The sequence below is a fragment of the Colius striatus genome, chromosome 19 (genome assembly GCF_028858725.1).
Source record: "Colius striatus isolate bColStr4 chromosome 19, bColStr4.1.hap1, whole genome shotgun sequence".
Classification (NCBI taxonomy): domain Eukaryota; kingdom Metazoa; phylum Chordata; class Aves; order Coliiformes; family Coliidae; genus Colius; species Colius striatus.
Genome location: NC_084777.1, coordinates 3,912,284 through 3,936,714, shown reverse-complemented (window position 1 = coordinate 3,936,714; position 24,431 = coordinate 3,912,284). Strand labels below are relative to the sequence as shown.

At 53.7% G+C, this 24,431-nt stretch overlaps 2 protein-coding genes across 3 annotated transcripts in view; one reads left to right on the top strand and one right to left on the bottom strand.

Moving 5' to 3' along the window:
* Positions 1 to 15,742, bottom strand: part of VAV2 (vav guanine nucleotide exchange factor 2) — a 130,371-nt gene extending 114,629 nt beyond the window's left edge. Inside the window, exon 1 of the mRNA XM_062011600.1 lies at positions 15,026 to 15,742. Coding sequence (XP_061867584.1) covers positions 15,026 to 15,229 — 204 coding nt within the window. The 5' untranslated portion in view covers positions 15,230 to 15,742. The remainder of the gene's footprint in view (positions 1 to 15,025) is intronic.
* A 4,352-nt stretch (positions 15,743 to 20,094) lies between these two features.
* On the top strand, positions 20,095 to 23,496 carry BRD3OS (BRD3 opposite strand). 2 transcript variants are annotated; one of them, XM_062011697.1, is made up of 2 exons: positions 20,095 to 20,152; positions 20,610 to 23,496. In XM_062011697.1, exon 2 carries the CDS (start codon positions 21,024 to 21,026, stop codon positions 21,291 to 21,293), a length of 270 nt encoding a protein of 89 aa, XP_061867681.1. In that variant the 5' UTR covers positions 20,095 to 20,152; positions 20,610 to 21,023; the 3' UTR covers positions 21,294 to 23,496. The 2 variants fall into 2 exon arrangements, with proteins under 2 accessions (XP_061867681.1, XP_061867682.1); XM_062011698.1 differs by having other exon boundaries at positions 20,133 to 20,164.
* Positions 23,497 to 24,431: the final 935 nt, after the last annotated feature.

Here is a 24,431-nt window from a genome sequence, read left to right as displayed (position 1 = left end):
TCAAACAATTTGTGTGCTACCAGCTGAGGAGCACAGAACAACAACCCCTTCTGTGTCTGGCCCTGCACACCCAGGGACATATGGACACTTCTGATGCATTTATTCCCCAGCTAGGCAGAAGGGATCAAAGAGATTTAACTGAGGTTTTAAGTTCTCCCACACTCCCAAATACATCCTTCAATCCTAAGAAACCTTCTTTTGCACAGGGGAGGTTTAGACTGGCTGTTAGGAAACACTTCTTCACTGAAAGGGCTGCAAACCCTGGCACAGGGAAGTGTTGGAGTCAGCATCCCTGGGGATGCACATGCAGATGTGGCACTGAGGGACATGGTTTTGTGGCAGACATGGCAGTGCTGGGTTAATGGTTAAAGCAAATCCACCCACAATCTGAAAAGAACCAGTGGCTCCAGTTTTGGTTTCCAGCCATCTCAGCTCTTCCCTGGTATCGAGCTTCTGGTCTAACTCAGATGCTCAACTTCTGAACTTCAGTCTCTCGTCCTCACCACAAGGAAGCAGCTCTGTACTCAGCCACAAGCCAACCACAGGTCCATATCTGCAGAGTGGGACTCGTGGTTACCCAATCACCAGGATCACATCCTCCTCCCCTCCCCATCACCCACAGCCCACGTGATGCGGATCCAGCGGCATGAGAGCAGCATCAGCCACCTTCAGCCATGGACAGCACGAGCTCCCAGGGAAAGAACCTGCTCAGCATCCCCAGGAGCTGAGTGGGACAGTCACACAGCATCCATAGGTTCCTGGTTTTACCTTGCACCACTTCATCATGTAACTCTAAGGCCCCACTCCAGGGCAGTGTGCCCCAGAGACCAAACCAGCTCCACATCTGCTTGTAAACCTTTTGGAGGGCTGAGGAAATCATCTCAGCTCTCTTCTAGCAGCCAGAACCTCCTTGCCAGCTGCCTCCTCCACTGAGCTATGAGGTGAGGGATGCTGTGGAGCAGATAAAGCAGTGGGGATGCTGCACAGCAAGTCAGACACGTGTCCTGCCTTGTCCTCGTACTATGGTCCATGGCAGAGGGAAGCAAAGCATCACAACATGCTGGAGTGCAGAGGGATCCAACACCAGCCAAGCCCATCAACCCTGAGCTCAGCAGGGCCAGGAGGAGGAGGAGCACACACCATTCCTTCCCATCATGCAGCCACGCAAAAAAAGCAGGACTTCAGCTGGAGAAATAAGTACAGCCCCACAGGGTCTCTGCAAAGGGCCCAGTACCAGTTAGTTTGGACCTGGGCATCCATGAGTTAATGAAAAGTCATGCAAACAATAACATCTAACTGTCTGGGGGACATTTTTTGAGCACTGCCCAATGCTAAAGGGGACTCCTACAGAACCAGGGCCACGAGGACGCCTGAGAACCAAGGAGAACAGGGTGGGAAGCTGAGAAACTGAAATGTTATCTCCAGCCTAATGCTCACTGAAAACATTAAACCCCAAAGAAAGGGGCCAGCAATTGTTCTGCTGCTCTCAGTGCTGTGTGATGCAGAGCAGGAGGACAAATCCTTGCCCAAAGTGTGTTTTTTCCAGTATGGGGCAAACACACAGTGGGTGGAAGGAGCAGAAGTTGTACATTTCATCTTCAGCACTCGCACAGCCTGGCTGCTAACACCACAAAGGCAAAACCAAGCAGTTATTAAGTTACCTGGAGCACAGAGACAAGTTAAATACCCCTTTTTGTCTCCAGTTTCCTCCTGTGCTCTGTCAGGGGAAACTCCTCCTGCTCCTGCACTACCAGAACCAGACTAATAACAGCCCTGTTGGGGTGAATAATGGGTTTCTGTGCAGTGATAACACGACCTGATGCCTCATCTGTATTAGAAAGGGTTTTCACACCATGACACTGTTATGAGGAGAGCAGTCTCAAGAAAGAAAACCAAAAACCAACTCCCAATTATTTGAAGCCCCCCTCCCTGCCCCAAGGCACTCAGGAAAAGGATTTGAGCAGTTCCTCCTTCCCCATCTGCATGAGAGCAATGCTCAGGGAAACAGAGAGGCCAGAGCCACAGCACAGCCCTGCACAGAGGTGGCAACCTAAAAGAGCAGGACCAGGGCACCCCACACTATGAAAGCCCATGGAGAGATGCTCCTGTGTGATGAGCATTCCCATGAGATGCTTTGGCTCTGGATCCTGCACATGGAGCAACCCCCACCTAGGAAAGCAGAGCTATTTCCAGCAGATAGTAAACATTCACCTCCACAGAGTCAACCCAGATCCATCCAAGCAACAGGATTCATCTGGCAGGTTTAATCATGCCAAGAGAAACGTTCAAAGAGAACCCCAAAGCAGGCAGAAGGACTCTTGGCTTTGGGAGAGGGCTGAAACAATAAAACAAAGGACACTTGAGTCTGAAATGTGCATCAGAGTCCCACATCAGGGCACTGTGCAATGGGGAAGGAACAGATTTTGCTCCCACTGCCAAAACCCACCAGGAACTATGCAAAGGCAATGAGGCTTCATCTTCCATCAATAAATTCATCTTTTCTTCTATAGAGACTTCCCCCCACCCTGGCAGCTGTATGCTAATTCCCCCTCAGCACTGCTTTATTATCACTTGGAACAGATGTTCCAACCACTCCGAAATCTGGAGGTTACAAAAACTATTAACCTACCCTGGTGTGAAGCTGAGGGGTTGATGGGGGGGGTTTGCACTGAGGGGAAGGGCTCAGCCCCCTCCTCCTGCCACAGGGACCAGTGGTCCTGGCAACACAGACCAGGCTTTGCTCTCCTCCTGGGAGAGACAAACACTGCTCCACTGCTGCACCCAGTAGGACCAACAGCAACGACAGGATCAAGAGCTGATTGATAAATACATCCCAAAATGATGCAAAACAAAGATGGAGACATCAAGGGAGATGTGATGTAGCTGATTTTTACCAGACTGCACAAGGGGTTTTCAAGACTTAGGCACAAACAGGAATGCAAGAACCCTTTTCTTATGATGATTATTTGAGGGGGTGTCTGTCTTTGTTGGGGTCTGTGTGCAAACAAAGTCATTCCAACCACAGATAAATCCAACTGTGAAAGGTTTAGCATTCCCCATGGAGTTGATTTCTCCAGTGCAGCCCAGTGTGGCTCCTGGAGTAATTAATGCCAGAATCTATTTATGACCTTTGAATAAATTGTTCTTTTCTGAAGGGAAAGCTGTTAAACATGTTAGCAAATATAATTAAGAGGGAAGGGGGTGGGAGGGGGGGAGAAAGACAAAAATCTGGAATTAAATCTCTCTCTAATTGGAAATGCTCCTTCCAACAACCTGGCTAAAAAACCCACTCTCAGGCAGATACTGCAGCTTCATTAAAGCTCCCTCGTTATCCTTGCTGAGATAACTGAGCTGTCAATACAAGAGAAATTCACTTCTAACCTTTGTCACCTCCAAGGAAGAAAAAATACATTAGAATGTTCCTCCCCATGGGTAAAGCTTGGCCATGTGCACCTGAACACACTGAGGCTGGAAAGCCTTCCAGCAAGGCAGGAGTTAAACTTCTTCTCACAGCACATGACTCCTCCATCACCAGCCTCCCAGCCACAGCCACCCCTCTTGGTGCAAGGAACAGGTTTTGCTGGACCCTTGACCAAGTTTGCCGTACCTCAGGCTAAGGGCTCATCAGGCAGACACTGATTGCATCATGCAGGAAGGTGCTAGGCAAAGCAGGAGGGAAGGGGTGGCCATTAAAAGGGGGCAGCCCCTTGATGAGAGCCTCATGCCCTCAGCCCAACCCTGCTGCTGGAGAAACCAAAGCTCAAGTGATGTACAAGACAGGGTTGAAGTTGGAGTACAGCTCACCTACATGATCCAGCACCCAGCCCTTCATGTGAAAACAGGATGAGCCACAGCTGGCAAGACCCTACATTACTTGGGTTTAATTCTTCCTTTAGAAGGTCCATCAAAACATCCACATCTATGGAACACACATTCTCCTGCTCCTCCAGTGGGTTTCAAACACAAAAGACAACTGAGGCAGCCAGTGAATCATCATGGCCATGGGGAGAGATGAGCAGGGGCAGGTGGTGCAGGGATATCTCCCTGGGAATATCAGCTCCCAGCACGGACAGGGTGATTCAGCAAACCTCAGAGCAACACTCACATTTCATGGCTTACAGCTTCTCACAGGAAAACTCACCCTTTGGTAGGGAGTCCAGAGCTGGGCAGGCAGAGAGCAGCACACACACACCCCCCTTCCTCCAGAGCTGCTCTCCACCACCCCAGCCAGCTCCACGCTCCCAGACCCTTGGAAATATCCAGTTCTCAGGTCTGTTTTGTTGCCTGAACACTGGTAATATTGCTAAGACATCTGAGATTTGAGTGCATTAAGAAAAGTGTGGGCAGCAGGTCGAGGGAGGTTCTGCTCCCCCTCTGCTCTGCCCTGGTGAAGCCACATCTGGAGTCCTGTGTCCAGTTCTGGGCTCCCCAGTTCAAGACAGGGAACTGCTGCAGAGAGGCCAGTGAAGGGCTTCCAAGATGCTGAGGGGATGGAACGTGTGTGAGGAGGAAAGGCTGTGGGACCTGGGGCTGCTCAGCCTGGAGATGAAAAGGCTGAGAGGGGACCTTGTGTCAGGGGGATGGGGTGACACTTTTGTCTGTGGTGGCCAGTGACAGGACAAGGGGTGATGGACATCAGCTGGAACACAGAAATTTCCACTGAAACACAAGGAGAAGCTCCTTTGGTGCTGAGGTGAGGGAGCCCTGGCCCAGGCTGCCCAGGGAGGGTGTGGAGGCTCCTTCTCAGGAGGTTTCCAAACCCACCTGAACACGTTCCTGTGACCCCTGAGCCAGGGGAACCTGCTTTAGCAGGGGCTGGGGCTGGATGAGCTCTGCAGGGCCCTTGCAGCCCCCACCATTCTGTGATTCTGTCTTGCACATCTCCCCAGGAGCAGACACCCCTGTGAGCATCAGCTGAGAGCTGGAAGCCACAGGCTGCCACCAGCACCTTGATCATGCTCAGGCCCAGAACAACCAGAGCTCTGCTACCAGTGGCCATTCTGCTGGAGATCTTGTGGGCTCTGCCCAACACCACTTAGTTTGGTGCCAGATGACCAGTTACAAAGCCACATCTCACTGTGCAGAGTGAGCATCTGCTGACAGAAGTGGCACTGAAGGAAAGCTCTGCATCCAGTTCACCTACCCCAAGGGCAGTGCATTGAGTTCACAGCTACCCTGTGCTCAGCAGTTCCCAAAACACAGCCCCAAACCCTGCAGCAACGTTAGAGAAAAGACATAGAACTTGATCTAGCCAGGGAAGCAGGGAAAGCATCAAATCCTTCCAAGTAACAGAGTGAGTTCACTATAAAAGCCTTTGGTTTATTTTCTGTTTATAGTCACAATTCTCCCACAGCTAATGTGCTATTTGCCTCTTCTCTTTCTGTCTCCTCCCCTCTCTGAAGCTTACCAGTCACTTTCCTGGAAGATCACTCACATGAGAAAGTACTTCCCACAACACCAAGGGTCTGGACGTGCACACAAGCCTGCCCCAAGGCTGTGCACACTTCCTCTCCTGGGGACACGCCACTCAGCCTGGGACTTCCACTGCTGAACACATTCCAGCTCGTTAAATACACAGTTCTATGTAGAGAGACCATTTGATACATAAATACCTCCCCTTCTTGTTGCTTTTGCCACAGAGGAGCCCAACCTCCCAGGAACAGGGCTCAGCTTTAGGGATAAACCTGCATGAACTCGGCTGCTCCCAGCTGTGAACACCCTGTGAGTACCTGATAAACCCAAACAGCCCATCCTAGAAAGCAAAGCCAGTTTCCAGAGCAGCTTTGCCTTCAGAGCAGCTCAGGACTGGGTTTGTTTTCCACACGGCCGAATCCTTTCGTCACGCACACGAGTTCAGTGCATTTCACAGATAATTCTGTGTTTGCAGCAGTAAACACAAATCACTTCTCCTGCTCCTCCCCTTCTTGATCTACAAGCCTCCTCTGTTCCTTCCTCAGCCCCTTTCAAATACCAGATGTTCCATTTAGCTGTAAACCACTATAAAACACAACAAAAGATATGAATGCTATAAAAGGGCCAATTTACTCCCCCCTCCAGCAGTATTAAAGCGTATGCTAAAAGAGAAAGAGTCAATTTCCTCTATGGGAACCTTTTAACCTTCCCCCTCTGCCTGTATATCAAACCCCACTGGTCTGAAGGCAGAGCTAATGGCCCGATGCAGGAGAGGACTGGCAGCTGCCCCTGATGGAGCTGGGGCAGAGCCTGAAGTTCACTGCCAGACACAGGTCTGCACGTGCCACAGAGGTGTGAATCCCTCCCAACCTCAACACTGCCTCTATCATCACATCCAAATGCAGCAGCAGCTCCCTCTGCCAAACCAGGTTCCCCTCCAGGTGAGTTGTCACAAGGACTGGGAGATGCTGCTGCTCCTGACAAAGGTGTGTGGGGCAACCTGCAAGATGGGAGATGCTCCCCAGGCCCAGCCAGGCTGGTGAATTCAAGCCTGAGAAGCCAAGAGGCATCACAGCAAAACAAAGCTCATCTTATCAACACTTACTTAAAGAACAAGCATTGAGAGCAGGGGGATAGTCTCTTTTCTGCAGTACCCAGTGACAGGAGAAGGGGTAACAGGCACAAGCTGGAACACAACAGTTCCACTGGAACACCAGGAGAAGCTCCTTTGGTGCTGAGGTGAGGGAGCCCTGGCCCAGGCTGCCCAGGGAGGGTGTGGAGGCTCCTTCTCAGGAGGTTTCCAAACCCACCTGGACACGTTCCTGTGCCCTCTGAGCCAGGGGAACCTGCTTTAGCAGGGGGTTGGGCTGGGTGAGATCTGGGGTTCCCTTCCAATCCCCATCAGTCTGGGATTCTGTGATTCACAGCTGGGTCTCTACTACAGGCAACACCACGGAGCCACTAACAGGGGAGTCTGCTCAATCACACCAGCGAGGAGTCAAACGAGCAGAGCCAGTCAGGATATGAGTCAGGCTGGTGGCTTTCCAAGGAGGCAAAGGAAGACCTTCCAGCTGAATCCTTGCTGTCCAGACAGGGCAGGCCCAGGGCTTACAAACAAGAAGAATAGATTTCACAGTACATCTCTTGCTGCCCAAGCAACTGCGTGTTGGGCGGAAGAGAGACAATGGGCAGGCAGCATCCTCCGTCCTTTGTTCTGTGACAGGAAGGGCTTGCAGCCCTCAAACTGTGTTGAAGCAACTGTTTTGGGAACTTCAGAAGAGCTCTTAAAACCAGAGATGATCCAAACCTTGCTCTGCAGGACTCGTTAGACAAGCTGAGAAATCTCATGGGTGACAAACTATTCTCTTCAGGGACTTTTCCCTGGGCAGCTTGGGACAGGGGCTGACAACCCTCTCAAACAGTTCTGCCTCAGTTCCAAACTTCCTCAGCTCTAAACCTCCTCTGGGGCAACTTGAGGCCATTTCCTCTTGTCCTGTCATTCATTACTGGGCAGAGAAGTCTGACCCCCAGCTCCCTGCAGCCTCCTGTCAGGGAGTGTCACAGTGCTGCTGTCTCCCCTCAGTCTCCTCTTCTCCAGGCTCAACACCCCCATTCCCTCAGCCCCTCCCCAGCACCCTTGTGCTCCAGCCCCTTCCCCAGCTCCACTGCCCAGCTCTGGCCATGCTCCTCAGTGTCCTTCTTGTAGCCAGAGGCCCATGATTTGGACTGGACAAGGCTGAGCTAGTCCAGAACGGGATCCCAGTCAAAACCTCCCAGAAGCAGCTGCAGCCCAAAACACCCACGTACTGAGAACAAGCAGATCACAATCACAGCGCTCAGCAGTTGCAAAGTCACTGATGAACCTGAGGTATAAAAGACCTGGACAGCAGGTTCTCAAGCAGGACAGTTTTGTTAGATACAAAACTATGTCCCTTGCTTGCTGGCTTGGCCAAGCTCCACTTGCACTGCCCTGCAGGCAGGCAGGAGAGCCCCAGCCCTGCCTGTCCCTCCGCTGCAAGCACGGGAGGCTGGGAGCCATCACAGAGGGTGGAGGGCAAGGAGGGGCTGCATTCAAGTTGTGTCATCAGATGAAGCACAGCCCTGAGCTGCAACCAAAGAAAACATCAGGCAATGGGGGTGGAAGGCAGTTTTATTAGAAACAGACTTCTTTTTTTTTTGCAGGCTTTTTCTTGAAGATCCACAGCACTGGGAAACATCATTTCATTAACACCCAGCCTGAAGTTGTCAAATGCAGGCTGTAATTAATAATTGCTCTGTAAAACAAGGTACTTGCCTCTCCTCATAAAAGCAGCAGCAGAGGGTAAACAGCTTCAGCACATCGTGGTGGTGGCAGGTGAACCCAGGAGGCTGCTGTAGGGTAACACATGAGTCACCCTGAGGATGTGCCCAAATTAGAGCCCTCGGGCTCATACTGACAGGAGAGATGGGGGTGAGTCACTGTGGGCTGGCAGGGGCCAGGGCCAGGCTCTGCCTGGGGCCAGTGCTCAGGGAAGCAGCACGAGTGAGCCCCACGGGCCCGGGGATGCTGCAGGGACAGCTGGGCAGACAGATGGACTCACACTTAACAGCAGAGCAGGCTGCCCTGATGGGGCACCCAGCGAGCCTGTGCCTGGGATCAGATATCCAGGAAGCTGTCCTGGCTGCTGGGAACACTTTAAGATTGCTGAGAATCCAAGGGATTCAACTGATGTCAAGGGTAGTGAGAGAACGGGCTGGGGCAGGGCAGGGGAAGCTTCTGTGCAGCTCAAAGAAGTCAAATCCATACTTTAAAAATCAAAAGCAGAGACAGACTTAACTTCCCAGAGGTGTTACCAACCTCATTGTATGTACCTGCCCCAAACATCCCTCCACCCCAACACACACCCCTTGGATGTGCAGGAAACCCTCCACCCCCTTATCCTAAATCCATGGGATGCTGGTGCTTCCAGCCCAGTCCAGGCTGCTGGGGTGAGTGTGTGAGAGACTTACTGAACACAGGCTTAGGGGAAAATCACATGGAGAAGGACAAAAGCTCAAATGCTGGAAAAGAGGTTTTGTCTCTTTAAGAAGGGAAAAAGAAGTGAATCAAAAATCTGCCCTCAGGTCAGTCTGAAGCAACATTTCCGAGGGGGCCAAAAAGCAAGTCCCTTCTGGCTCCAGATGAGCTGAAGAAAGCAAAGGGTCCTCAGCACCTACACAGGGCAATGGCTCAGCACCCTCTCACCAGGCACTCGTGGTGGTGATGTTCAACCCTCCAACACAACCACATCCTCAGCTCACATCTGGCTTGATGTAGCCTCAGCTTCTGTGGCACTAATTCCCGACCCAGCCGCCTCTAACACAGCCACAGCAGTTCAGCATCACAAGTTCCACTGATGACAAACTGCCTGCTTCTCCCTGGAAGGACCAAGCCACAGGGTACCCCATTTTCTTGGTGGCACAGGAAGTATGGCCACCAAGGATGGACAAGCCAGGCATTTTTTACAGCTCATCAACATGCAGCTGAGATAGAAAGCAGCTTCCCAGGCTGGTCCCAACTTGAAAAGCAACCAAATTGAGTGGGGTTTTTTTGGCTTTGTGTTTTCAAAGGCACCTATTCATTCAAGAGTCTGTTCCTCCTAGGTATTTAATGCAGGTATTTAACTCTCATCAATCATTCAAGGAAAGGAGGGAAGTTTTTCACTGCTTTTCATGCCTCTTGGCACAGGCAGCAGGATCCATCTAACACTTTCTGCCTTCTCCTGCCCGGACAGAATACATATAAAGCCTTCAGCTGCAGGTTCAGGGAGATCTTGCAGCCTGGCCAAACAGCTAAAAAAGAGAGTACTACCTCTAGCTAGCAGAAGGTTTGAAGGTGCTATTTGACATGCAGGAGGCATGAAGGGGTGGGAAGGAGGACTGCAATGGGTTGCTGTTTGCAAGGAGCTGCCGAGTTCGGCCGTCGGACACAGAGCACCTTTCTTCCCCTTTGCAAAGCTCAGCACATCCGAACGGGAAGTCACTGAGACACAGTAAACAGGGATATGTAATGAGGCCATTTTTTGTAGTCTTTTTTGGAACAGAACTCAACTTCAAGAAGCAGAGAGTAACTAAAGAGCCAGAGGATCTGAGCAGGGTAAACTGGAGAGTAGCTCTACAGACCTTGCTCCAACGACCCACCGGCCAGCCAGCTCTGATAACACTGAGTTACATTTAACCACTATCATGACATATGGAAGTAATTAACAAGCATTGTAGCTATAAAAGCCTCCAAGTGGCATGTTAAAAATCCCAAAGCTTGTGAATAATTACTGGCACCAAGTATGCCAAGGTGCCTTCAGCTCCCATCTACCTGCGGGAAGGAGACACCACAAAGCACCTGCACACAGCTCCCACAGCAAATGAGCACCTACATCATCAATAAACAGGACTTTGATATCAAATTATTGTCATCCTCCAGCAAAAACACCCCACCTGACAGCTCAGTCAGGTGCAGGGCATTCCACCCATCAATCCTGGGCAGTCAGTTGTCCGTGTGGTTCCTTAATAAGAGCAAAACAGAGCCATGAGCAGCCGAGCCATCACGCCAATTATGTTTCCCTGTGTCTCATCAGTCTCAAGAGCCCCAATAAAACCTCCAGGCGCTGCAGAGCGAGATGGATTATCTCTAGGGGGATGTCAATATGCTTCAAAACAAGAATCCTTAATGAGCTGACCCATTACTGCCAACTTAAAGCCTGTGCACACACAAATGCACACCTTAAATACGTGGCTGCTTCGTTTCAAGCATCCAGCAGATTGAGAGGCTGAATAAACCTGAGACATTTAGCAGCATCCAATCCAACTTTAAAGGAAGGGTGAATGCAACCTGGTATCAATGGGAGTCTTCACATTACAGCAAATCAATGATCAAGCCCACAACTGCTTTGGTGTAGGGACCGATTTCCATCTGTTTTAATCTACAGAGGGATGCCAACACTGAGCTAACACTGCAGCCTCAGCCAGCCAGGACAGGAGCAATGGGAAGATGGGGCAGGAGTCTGGGGGTTATTGCATTTTTCTTAGTTGCCCTCTACCTTGAAGGAGTCCACATTTCCTTCAGCTGGGGAGATGTAGCAGCAGAAATGCTGCTGGAGACCCCCCAGACACAGCAGGTGATGGCATCAGCCCTGTGGCACCTCATTTGCCCACAGTCATAGAATCATTTTGGTTGGAAAAGATCTTTAATCAGGTCCAACTTCTCCCCTCACCCTGCCCAGCCCACCACTAACCCATGGCCCTCAGCTCCACAGCTTTGGGATCCCTCCAGGGCTGGGCACTCCCCCAGTTCCCTGGGCAGCCTGGCACAGGGGCTGATAACCCTCTCAGGGAAACAGTTCTGCCTCAGCTCCAATCTCAACCTCCCCTGGCACAACCTGAGGCCGTTTCCCCTTGTCCTACTAATGTCTCAGCAATCCCTCAGTGCTCCTCAGCTGTGACACAAACACTCATCCAAGAGGTGTACATCTCCACGTAGCCCTCCACAGCATCACTACAAGTGCCAGGAAGTAGAAGCAGGTCTGCTAGACACCAGGAGAATTAACCCACTGTGACCTGAAAGCAGCTCCCAGGTCTCCCAGTCTTCTACCTCCATGAGGAAATCCTGATCAACTCCCATCTGCAAAAGCATCCAGTACAGATCCAATCCCTGTGAGGTCTCTGCCTGCACAAAGCTCATTGCCTGAGCAAGGAGCAGCCTGCAGCAGGGCTCACCCAAGCTTCCCTCCCAACACATCCAACCCTTCAGGAAAGGTTCATTTTATCTAAGGCTAATCAAAAAAAGCACTTCAAACCAAACCCCACACAGCCAAGCATCAACCTCACCCAACTGTGCACTTTCTCACTGCACAGATTATTTATGCCTCACCATGCTCAAACTGAAGACTCATTAAATTTGTATTTGACCAGAGACTTAACAAAACTGCGATGCAAACCTAATTATTGATGAAAATCCAAAGCTCTGTGGCCTCCATCTCACACAAGGAGCTTGGGATGCAAGAGCAGCTGTACCACACGCTGCCAAAGGACTGGAAATTAGTGCCAGCTACAGGGAACTGGGGAGAGAAGCAGAGGTCTGGAGATGGGATGGGGGAGAGGCTGTACCGAGAAGGCACAGGGATTGCCAACCCCAGGGGTGCTACAGCTGCTCCCCTTAGCAAATAAAGATGTTCCTTTGCAAATAAAGATGTTCCTTGCATCCCACTCTGGCAGTTGGCTGCAAAGCCAGCTAGAATTACACCTCCCAAAATCCAATCACCTTAACAGACATAATGATCACTACATACTGAGGGCAGGTGCACACATCCCACTGCCCAACTCTCCAGAAACAGCAAAGGCAATTAACAGAAATGGAGTTTTACTCCAGGCTCATCAGAACTGGCCTCATGTCCACCAACGCTCAGAAGGGCAGATTTCACCTCCTCACTTATTTTATTAGTGCCTGTGGAGGTCCCATAGCTTTGGGTCATCCCATCCTGCCAGGCACTGCCAAGCACTTGGACTCAGGTGTCCTTTACCTGGAAGTAAAGCAAACTCAACCTAATGAGGTGATTTTCCTCATTGATTTGTGCATCAGGTAGCAAACCACTGCTGTGTGGCTAGCCTGGATGTTTCACCATCCTGGTTTCCCTGCTGAACAAGCACAGGAAGGTTTGAGGACAGGGGACACCTCCCCATAGCAGGGAGCACAAATCCCTGCAGCCTCACCCACTGCTGGCCTCACTCTGCTGCCAACAGAACCTGATGCTCTGACCCCACCAGGCAACACACCTTCAACACCTTCCAACAAACCAGCATGGAAGGGGATTCAAAAGACAACCACCACACCAAACAAATACACAAGTGCCTGGATCCGAAAGCATTTCTTTGCAGAGAGATGTGATTTCACCTCTGGCCTTGGAAACGATGCTCACCTGGGGCAAAAATCTGCTTCTCATTACACACCTGCACAAGCTCATTTGATTCACCCAGAAAGGTGGGGGACAGAATGTTACTGGGTGTTTTAAATCTGGCACAAGTGAAGAATCTGATGAATAAAAGAGGATAATGCTGTGTAGTAAGGCAGACAGCTGGTTACCAGCCCAGCCAGACGAGCAAAATGTGCATTTATCATCAAAAACCACCTCTGAAGCTTCTAGGCACACTCTGACTTGCACATCCCTACCCCCGTGTCTGAATGCACCACCGCTGGGTGACAAAGATGGGTTCCTACACTCTTCCTTCTCAAATTTGGTCCAGAGAGACTAAACAGTTCACCTATAGCTGCAGTGAGGCCAAGACATGGTGGGGATGTTGGTCCCCAGCCTGGCTGAGCTCAGACCCCCTTCCTCTCCCCTCCTCACACTGCAGATCCACAGAGGGTTAAAGAGCAGCAAGATGCCTCCAGCCTTTAGGCTGCCCCTATCCCACCAAGGCTGTAAACCCTCACCTCCAACACCTGCCTCACCAAGGGCAGCAAGAGCCTCCTCTCCAAACCCCACAGGCGTCCCTCCCTCAGCTGCAGCCCCCATCCCTAAACCCACTCCAAATCCCTCCCAGGGCAAACACTGAACTGAAATTAGGTTTGTAGGGCTGCAATGCTTCCTTAAAGGAAAAAACCCCACTAAGCACACTCTGCCATTCTCAGTGTGTTGGAAGAAAGCACTTGTCACTGCACATCCACAGCTCCAGCCTGACAGTTTATATTTGGAAACACTGGTTTGTAGAGAAGACAGTCTGAGCAGTTTATAGCCTGGAAAGCTACGAGGAAACCTGGCAGCATTGTTCCACCCCGGGAAGAGCATCAGGACCTGCTGTCTCACTCCACGGGCTGGTTTTCACCTTAGGGTTGGTGTTTCCCTGGTGTAGGACCAAAGGCTCTGGAGGTGAGCCACAGCATCCTCACCCCCATGTGCTTCCCTCGAGCTTTGGGCCTCAGCCCCTCGCAGAGGGGGCTCAGGGCAGACAGATGGCCACAGCTGGGTCATGGCTTGGTGGGTGAGGAGGCCAAAGAGACAAACCCCTGGGACAAAACTCTGGTGGAAGAAGGGAAAGGCATTTGCTGGGTGAGCACGGTGCTGGCACATCACATACCCACAGCTCAACCTAAGCTTAGGCATTATTTACCTTTCAGCTCTCCAGTGAAGTTAAACAGAGCCTCACATGCCCACGCTACCAGGAGTTGTCCCTTCCCCTTCACCTAAGAGACAACAGTTTACTGTCCACTTGTCAGCAGGATGCTGCCGAGCAGGGCGGACAAAGTGCCCTCTTTCATTTGCTTGTGATCGATTTCACTTCCCGATTCCTATGCAAATAGCGCAGCTCAGCTCGCACAAACACCAGCGGGAGCGGTTCACCCCGAAACAACCAGAGCGAAGTTATTTATACGGCGTTTTTCGCTTGCTTAAGCCCGTTTCCACCAAAACGATCAGAAACGGGAAACACTTCCAAGGAGGGAGCCCTAAAGCCTTAAAGTCCACAGACCCAGAAGCCGGGCTGCGAGCAGGGCCGGGTGCGGTTGGCTCCATGGACCCCATCCCGGCTCTCGCTCATCACCTCGGGGGCACGGCGCCGGGACCCCCGGCCCCCCCAGCACCGCACGGCCACGCTGCCTGCCCGGGCAGGAACAGCCTTCACAGCACCAAGCTTTGCTTTGGGCTTTATTTACTTATTTCGCTTTTAATCTTCCGACCAAACTTTAGCCCCCGAGGTCAGTGTCCTCCCGGCACCGCCGCCCCCTGCAGCCCACCGCAGCCGAACTACCCCGCACCCCCCAAAGCAATCCACCCCCTCCTCGCTGCGTTTGCTTTTGTTTCGCGAGGACTGTAAACAGAAGGGGGGATATTTCCCTCCTTCCCGGGAGGGTTTTTCCTCCGTCCTTTCCCCGACGGCCCCGGGTTCCCACCGGCTCTGTCCACAAACTCGGGAGCTAAACACTGAGAGGGGGCTGCAGGGCAGCTGGGGGGTGTCCGAGGCAGTGTTTCACGCACCCCCTCCCCAAAGCCGCTCGCATTCACGCACCCCACCAAGTTTTGCGAAAGCAACACCCGCATCTCCAGGGAAGGGAGTACTCCGGGGAGGGGGGGAAGAGGGGCACCCCAAGCCCATCCCCTCTTACCTGGGACATCTGGGGCCTGAAGTTGATGTCCTTGAGGTCGATGGAGCCGGGGGAGAGGTTGTGGAGCAGCTGGCAGAGCAGCACCCCGTCCCGCAGCGCCTGCGCCAGGTCGAAGACCACCGCCGAGGGCCAGACCACCCGGTGGTTGGGGGGCAAAACTTTGCAGTCGATGAGCCAGCGGCCGCATTGCCGCCACTCCTCCATGGCCGCCGCCCCGCTCACACTCCCGGCCTTCCTCCTCCTCCTCCTCCTCGCCGCCGCTCAGGGGCAGCGGGCGGCTGCCCGAGGGGCTGCTCTGCACCGCGGCACCGCGCTACCGCCCCGCTCCATCGCCACCCGCCGCCCGGGGAAGCATCGCTCCGTGCCGGGGCTCTGCGGAGGAGGAGGAGGAGGAAGAAGAAGGAGGAGGAGGAAGGGGGGCGGCGCGGAGTTTTCCGGCGGAGGGCTGCCCCTGCCCCCGCTGCGGCCCCACCGCCTCGGCCGGGGCTACGCGCGCCGCATCCTCCCGGGAACAAAGCGCGGAGCGAGGACACCGGGACACCGCTCACCGAGCAACTTCGTCCTCCGGCCCCGCTGAAACTTGCTGCCGCCGGACCCCACCTGCGCTGGGCTGGGGCTGGGGCGGGGGCGAGGGCTCTACCCCCGCCCCGGGCAGGCGGGAGGAGCTGCCGGTCCGCCCCCGCCGCCCCTTTGTCTGCGGGAGCCCGGGCTCGGCGCGGCCCCGGGCAGCGGCTGGGAGCAGGGGGCTGGGAGCAGGGGGCGGGGAGCGCTCCACGCCGCCTTCTTGGCTCTTCTCCCAAATCTTTCTCTTTTATTATTATTCTTTTCTTCTTCCGCTTGTTGTATCGCTCCGTGCTCCGGGAAATCGCCTCACAAGCGCTCTCCTCCGTGAAGCTGGGCTGTCCCCTCCTTCCCCCGCGGCTCGCTTCCACACGCGTGGCCCCAGCTCGCACCGAGGCAGGAGCCGGCGCAGGGCTCCTCGCCTCGCACACAGCACCGGGCTTTGTCTGACCCTGTGCTCCCACTCTCCTGTTTGTGCTGCAAATAGTGCAGGGGAGGTGTTTAACCCAAACAAGCTATTGTATTCCTTGACTTTCAACCATGAAGACAACTCCTCTAATCAATTACCAGGGCGTTTATGAAAAAGCTCAACTCTCAACCATTAACTCCTCTGGCAGCAAACTCTTGCAAAATCACTGATTTTCACCCGTGGCTTCCATCCAAACCAGCACAGTTTAGAACAGCCTCTTTTCAAAGCCCTTCTGAGTTTCATTCTGAGATCCTCTCCCCAGAGCGTGTGGATTAATTTCCAACCCAGCTTTCCAGCTAGCCCAAACGGGAAGCTGAGCCCAGGACTGAGGGAAGCTGTTAACCTGGATGTCAAACAAACCCAACGTTAATCTCTTCCAAATGCAGCCAAGCGGAGATAAAGAAGAAACAGCAACTCCACTCACATGGTCCTTCACGTCCAGTGGAGGAAGGAGGATCCCTCCAAACAATAAAACCCCAGTTGTTTAATATTCCAAGGAAAGTTTGGCTTTGTTTGTTTGTTTGTTTTAAAGAAGGCCTATTTTTATCCTCATGTGCTGCCACTCTATCCATGCTGGGTCTGGCTGCTGGGCAGGAATCACAAAGCCACTGACCTAAGCCTTGCCAGGGATAACTTTGGTTGACCCTCTACCAGCCTGCCTTGTGAGGTCAGGTCTGTAGGTAGAAGACAACAGAGGAGTTTAATATATGTGCATAATCAAAGCTGCTTGCTTCAGCCTGGCTTTTTTTACTGTGTAATAAAAAGCATACTTGGCCCCTGGACAGTTAGGAACAACCAGTGCAGCTGCAAAGCCAGCCTCTGTGTGGGAGGTGGTGAAGCAAGTACACTTCTCACCTACCTCTAAACAACCAAAACAGCTGATGGCAAAGGTATTTCTGACAGCTGAAAGGAGAAAAACATGGCTCAGTGATAGAACATGGATCCAGCATACATGGCAGGGGGATGTGAGCTGCAGGTTATCCAAATGGCCTGAAACAGGGTGAGAGGGCCACGGAGAGCACCCAGGGACTGACTGGGTGCACCTAAAGCTAAAAGGGAGCTTGCAAACAGGGTGAATTTTGTGCTAGGGCTGGTTGTCCTCTCTCCTGCCCCTGGGCACTGCTAGGGAGGGCAGGACAGCCAGAGGAGGACAGAAAGGGCAGGACAGGCAGGGAAGGAAGGATAGCCAGAGCTAGACAGGCAGGGCAGGACAGGCAGCCAGGCTGAAGCTGCTGACCCGCAGGCAGAGGCTGACACTACCCTCTGCTGGGGACTGAGGGTGGAGCTGCTCCCGACCGCCTTCACTCAACGGGCTTTTATTACTTCTTTTTGCACAGGGACGCCTGAGAGGTGACTGAATGCACTAGAAAGATCGTTAACAGGATGAACATGAAGCTTTTCATGCCCAAATATCTTAGTAACCAGATACAAGGAGACTGGCAGGTGGCGTGTTGCAGAGGGGGTGTGAGGGGGTACTTGGCTGGAGAAGCAGCTGGGAACATAACAAGGAGATTGTACTGAACAAATAAACTCAAACATACCTGGGAAATTGCCACATTTCACAGCAAAGTGTGTTTTCTGGAATGGTTTTGGTATAGATCCTGGGATAAGAGCTGAGTCCCGGGGCAGAGTGTGCAGAGAAGCAGCCACCACTCTGCCATCTGAAAATATCCCTTGAACACAAGGGCCATACTGCCAAGAAATCCTCCTTTCCAAGCCAGGCAGTGTCTATGGATTGCCATTGCCACCTTCTGGATTAGACCAAGTGTGCACCAGCCTGTCCCAAACCCACTGACATCTGTCCCCAGCTGCAGCCAGGGTCCCCCAGAGCAAGAGCCATCCCAGCTGCTGTCACCACAGAGCTCGCTGGCACTTCCCCGAGCAGCCTACGTGCTGTTTCCATCACACCCTTAGATTTGGTGATCTCCTTTCACCAGCTATTTTAGGAAACCTGTGCGAGTCAGAGCTTGGCACTTGCTGCTCACAGCAGCTCTGGCTCAATCATCCGTGAGGACAAATCACACAACTACCAACGTGCAGCTGTATTAAACCATTAACACTCCCTGGGTACAGACAATAATTCTCTGTCTGGCTCATCTACTGCTGTTAAACACCTCATCTACCTGCCCAGACAACTTGTACCCTGGAATAGTCACATGCAATTATCCTCCTGCTAACGGGCCCCCGTGCTCCTGCCAGGAGAGTTCAGCTCTTCTCCCCTTCCCCCAGGCACCCGCCTCCCAGAGCCTGTAAAGGGAGAGGAGGAAAATTAACCTGGCACAGCTCGATGCTGGCAGAAGGGGTGAACTGGATTCTCTTACTGTACTGGTGCAACAGGAGCAGTCAGACACAGATCATTCTTTGTTTAGCCTGGAAAAAGAGAGCGCCCGAGAGTGCAGCTCTCAGGCCGGGTACCACGGGGCACAGACGGCACTTCCACGGGCATTTCTCTGTGGAAGAGCCTCATTTATGGGGCTCCTGATGTGCTGAACACAAGTAGCACCCTCTTCCCAACCCCATCATCGCACTCACACAGCTCCCCTGACCAGCCCTCTCCCACCAGAGTCCCCCCCCAGCTGCTTTCCCATCAAAATCAAGCAGACCCAAAGCTGTACCAGTCCTAAGGAGCCGAGCAGGAACCATCCAGCCCAGCCCCGTGCTGCTGCCGTGGCTGACAGCAGAGCTGCAGCTCATGGGGAAGGCAAAGCCAGCACATTGATTTCCTTGGAGGAAGGAGGGGAACTGACCATTGGCTGAGCAGCACCAGGGTTTCACCTCATCTGTTCCACTGCTGCTGCTTCCAGGGTTTGTTTGGGAAGGGTCCTGTTGGCAGACGCCTCGGGGCCTCGCGGTGTAGGGTCAGGTGGACACTCAGGGGCAGCTCTTGGCTCGGGGCTCTGCAGTTCCCACTCCTCCTTCTTGCCTGGTCTTGGCAATGCAACCACTCCACTTACCAGCAGCTTCTGTTGTGGAGTTGGATGACAACAGTAGTGGTAATTTTTCAGAGAAGACCAAGACACCTCACCCACTCCAAACCCCTCAATCTAGTTCCACCACACTGTGCATTTTGCTCTGCAGCTTCCATGAGGTGGGGCCTGGGCTGGCTCCTCCGTGCTGGCGGCCAGCGGGTCAGGCAGCAAAGTCAGGGCATTTCGGATAGTGAACATGTGAGGAGTGTACTCATTCTTCTTTTGCCTTCTTCCCCCTTCTTTGGTTTGACTGTTCTGGGGAGTTGCAGAGTGGAGCCACCCACCACGTCGTGTGTGTGTCCAGCAAGCGGCCGCAGCGCCTCGGGCAGCTCTGCAGCAAAGTGTGTCGGTCCTCGACGGGAGATTAGATGGCACTGCATTCACAGCAGATAAGAAGATTGTGAGCTTAAATTTAGCATCATCAGGAAAAGAATAAGCCCCACAGCTCTCTTCAAAACATATTTCTTAATGTGCTTGCCAGGGGGACAGCCAGGCTAAGGAAACGTGCTGGCTGATGAGCAGCGATGGTGAGTGGAGGTGGAGGAGATGCTGCTCCGTTTCCACACAGTCCAGTCTGTAATGGACCTGCGTGGTTGTCACAGGGAGAGTCCCTTACAGCCCAGCACCCCACGGGTGTCCCCAGCCCACCTTCAGCCCAGGACGGCTGGTCACTGAGGCAAGGAAGGGGTACAGAGGGGACCCAGCACGAATGGCTGCCTCACTAACAGGCTCTGCCCTGGCAGCAGTCCCAGGGCCGGCACTTTCAGCCGCACAGGAGCCGCTCTCCCCAGGGCAGAGCAGGCGGGTGGGCAGCAGCATCCCCCCGCGCCCCCGTGTCCGATGCCACGGGTCAGCTCACACAGGCCTCAACGTCCCTTCAAAACGCTCCGTGTCCCCACACGGTGCCGCCACCCGCGGGACCCGCGCGGGCAGCCCCTCTGCTCCGCTTCGGCCCCCCGCCACCGCCGGGGCCGCCCCACAGCCGGACCCTCGGGCAGCCCCAGCGCCGTGGCCCGGCCGCGGCCCCCCCGGCTGGGCCGTGGCTCCTCCCGCCGTGATGCGCTCGGGAGGCGCCTCCGCGGCTGCTGGGCCGAGCGGCGCCGGGGCCGGGCCGCGCCGCGCACCACGGTGGGGCCGCGGGTCAGGGGCGGCCGGGGAGCCGTCGTGGGGCCCGTGGGGGCGGGTGGGGACGGCACGGGGGGCTGAGGGCGCGGGGAGCCGCCGGGAGGCCGCTGGGCCGGTGCTCGGTGGCAGGGGCGGGGGGCTGGGGCGGGAGCTGGGGCGGCGCGGAGCTGCCGGGAAAGTGCATTCGCAGGGCAGGGACCCCCGCTGCCAGCCCTTGGGGTGACCGAGCCGTGTCCCCCAAGCGTAAGCCGCGAATCGGTGCCGTGAGGAGGCCGTGGGCACACCGGCCTTTCCCCCCGTACCCCCCCCACACAGCCGGGCTGGAGGCAGCACCTCCTGCATCCCTGGGCGCATCACTCCTTAATCTCCATCAGCATGGGGGAGGCACAGAGGGAGAGTTCGTGCAGGGGCCTGGGTGCTGGTGACCTCTTAGGTTTGACCTCTTAGGTCTGATTCTTAGGTCTGCCCCAGGGCTTTGGGAATCGTCCTTCAGAGAGGCAGAACCCATCCGGCGCTGCTCAGCCCGTCCCGCTGCGGAGCAAACCCACGGCCGTGGAGACACCGTCCTGCCCGCTGAGGTGCTTCACGGGCTCCCAGCCAGCGGCTCGTGTGCGTGTGGTCCCTTTGCAAGATGAGACACGTGGCGGCATCACCACTGATAAGCTTTCAGAAACCCTGGCTTCTTGTTTCTGAGGCACACACATCCCTGCTGGCTCTCCCACGTGGAGTGTGCACCCACCAGCGGCTCGTGGCTCCTGGGGGTGTTCTCCTCTGAGCTCGAAGCAGCAGCAGCAGCTGACCTAGGCTGACCCAGCACGGTGTATTTCGGAGCTGCAGGGCAGGAGCTGTGGCCTGAGGAGCCATCCTTGAGCAGATGACTGACAGTGTCATGAACGGGAGGGTCCCTCTGCCTGAGAAAGCCTTGTCCGAGGGCTATGCCCGGCTGCGGTACAGGGACACCTCTCTGCTCATCTGGCAGCAGCAGCAGCAGAAACTGGAGTCAGCTCCCCCCAACACTTACCTGAGCCGGAGCCGGAGCATGTGGTACTCGCAGTACGGCAACGAGGCCATCCTGGTGCGGGACAAGAACAAGCTGGATGTCTCCAGGGACACGGGCCAGTCTAAGTTTTGTGCCATTATGTAATTTCGGTGGGTTTGCATCAGAAAACCACACGTGGAGACGAGTCAGACTCACATCAAGGTGGGGTGATGGCTCTGCACCACCCTCCTGACAAGGCAGCGTGTGGGGGGTTGGCCACAAAGGCTCGCTGAGGTTGACATTTGTTTTCACTGTCGGTAGCATCAGGTTTTTGCATGTCAGTGAGCGTGTGTGACAAATACAGCCTCCCTCGGGGCCTCACGAGCCTGTGCTTGCTGCCTGGCATCTTGGCAGGGTCCACGCTGGGCCATGTGTTGCTTCTAAGTGGCTTGTGTACCGTGAGAAACACCCGCTGTCATTTGGGAGCCATCCCCAGCAGCCACTTCTGCTTGTTAGTCCTCGTGTGTTGCCAAAGCTCTGCTGGGAGAGGTGAGCACAGATCCATCAAGGCTCAGATTTTAGGAAGGTGAGCTGCAAAAACTTCCAGGCCATTGCTTCTTCTTACCCTGCCTCCCTTTAAACACTGCCCTGGAAGTGGTCTCTTTACAACCACCTAATGGAGTGATTTACTGGGAGGAGGGAAGAGGGAATTAATTCCATCTGAGCTTTCAAACCACCTGGCAGGAGAGGTGAGCTGCAGGTTCACCCTTCTCTGATGCCACAGTTTGGTATCGTGGCAATCACAGACAGGATCTCTGTGGCGCAGGGAGATCCCCAGCCCATGCTTCAGGAAGGGATCACCAAGTGAACCTCTCTGCCAGGCCCAGAGAGCAGCAGGAAGAAAGCTCCTGTAAATAGCCACATACCTCCTGCTAAGGGACACAAGGAAACTCCTGCCCAGCGGCTTCCTGCCCCAGAGACAGAAGGAAACAGTCTACAGAAGCTTGTTGTGCACCTGAGTTTCAATGCATGCAGTAGCTTGGAAGGGTTTGTCCCCTAACTTGGGTTGGATAATAGATCTGGTGCATGCATTTTAGAAGTTGTGCCTGGCAGTGTTTAACTGACTGAAGGATTTTAGGAGGGAAAAGTACAACAGTCGCACTTTTGGGGAACAGAGGCTGCTTTCGGGTTGTTTCCGTTGGAGCTGAGTCCTCACCTTGCTGAAGGCAACAATCAAGCGGAGAAACTCAACCCAGCAAGCACCTGAGTCTTTATCAGAAGCAGTGCTGCTTCCAGGGGTGCTCATGGTGTGAAAGCTGGGCTGAGGTCCTGCCTGAGCCATCCCACTGCAGCCCCCCCTGTACCTCATCCAGCAGCGCCGGGGCTCAGGCTCAGCTTCAGGCAGATCAGTAGTTGATGTTGCCTTCAGTAATGGATTATTTCCTCTGCCTAAAGTTAGGCACAGTTTGTTAACTTCCTTTAATTTATCTAAACCCTCTTCTGTGGTGCTTTTGTCAAGCACTTTATTTATTTATTTATTAGTCGAGGAGGGAGCCCTTCCCCGGGGTTTCAGTTCTCCCTGTGCCAAACCCCACGTGCTGAGCAGGACATCCCTGCTTCACCCTGCTTTGGTGTCCTCAGCCCTGATACATATCCTGTATCTGCACTGCAAACCACAGGCAGCTCATTTGTGGGGGTATTTTTGTATCTTATTTATGCATGTGGTGGTGTTTGGTACCTTCTGTGTGAGCTCCTCAAGCTAAACCTGCTGCTGGGCCTCGGTGCGTCGCAGCCCTCTGCTCACTCGTGTCAGGCCTCCTCTTGCCAGGACTAGTTCTGCCTGCAAAATATTTTGGTGAGTAAAGGTTTTTCAACAGGGGAAAGACATTTGACATGATCACAGCAGTGCCTGTTTAGGGGCAGGAGGCCACGAGCCCCTCTGGAGCAGGGGTGAGAAGGGCCTGGAGAGGCAGGAGTGGGAGCTCGGGGCCTTTCCAGCAGCCACACTGAGAGCTGAAACAACAGCACATCCCCTAAAGCACCTGTTTTTCTGTACTTATAGAAAAAAAACACACAAGAAGGTTCATTGTTTGGGTGTAATCAGTCTATTTATGTGGCTGATAAACCAAAAAGCAGTTATTTTGAGTGGTAATTGTTCTGTACAAGAACACTGAACTGTGTGCAGGAACTTCCAGGACTGAGGCTGGGCATGACTGCACAGGAAGAGTGTGGTTCTCCCATCTCCCCATGGCTGTGACTCTGCTCATTTCCATCTGTATGTGTCCTCATCAGTCACAGCAGGTCAGCAGAGGGGCTGCTGTGGGTGAGCATTTCTGTCAGCCACTCCTCTAGTGTTGGTGTTTAAAATGCTGGTGTAGCCCCTTGACTAAAAGGCATTAAAATGATGTGAATGCATCATCACGAGCAGCTGCTTTTCTTCTGTGTGTTTGTTAATCACAGGCTTACAGACATCATCACTCCTGGGCAGGCAGGGAAGGCTCAGCACAGGCAGATCCCTCCCTGGTGGGAATTGCCCTTGGGCCTGCTGGGGCTGTGGGCAAAGGAACCTTCCCTGGGTCTTGCCAAACCTTAGTGGGGCTCTGGGGACAAAGCCTCGGCTGTCACACACACAGTAACCACTATCAACACACGTGGGCCTGAGCCCAACCTCCATCTGCCTGTCCTCAGCCTCCTGCCCCCAGAAAACATCCTGCCTGGAGGGAGGGTTTTGGAGGACAAGCCTTTCCTTTGGAGGTGTCAGCAGTAGGACACACAGCTACAGCAGCCAAGCACACAGCTTTGCTTAGAGAAACCTTAGGAGAGGTTGTGGCTTCTGAACCCAGTGAGCAGGAACAGGGTTAGAGAAAGATTAACCCTGGGGAGGGCTGGCTGTTGTAACCTTCTATGTGAGAAATAAACCATGAGGCACATAGCTGAGAAACCCAACAGCAAACCCAACCTGAATCCTCTCCAGTGAGCAAAATAGCTTTTGGCCCCTGTAGCCTAAGGTCAGGGCTCTGCTGTGCATGTGAGCAGCTGCTCTGGGCTCCCTTTTCCCAGCTGTGGCTTGTACTGTGCCCAGCTCAGGGTGAGCACTGGCTGGAGGAGCAGGAGCTGCTGTCAGTCCTGGGAGAACATCCCCTCCAGTGCCTTCTGGTCTCAGGTTTGAAGATAGTCAGCATTCAACCCAGGTGAAATGTCCATCTCCTCTTTTTCAGCCAAATTTACCTCAATCTGATGCAGTTCTCACATAATCTAAGACCCTTCAGACTGGAGGCTTCTGGAAGAGTCCAAATCCCCCCT

Coding starts and splice junctions, on each gene's coding strand:
- BRD3OS (XM_062011697.1), top strand. CDS start 21,024: ATGACTGACAGTGTCATGAACGGGAGGGTCCCTCTGCCTGAGAAAGCC.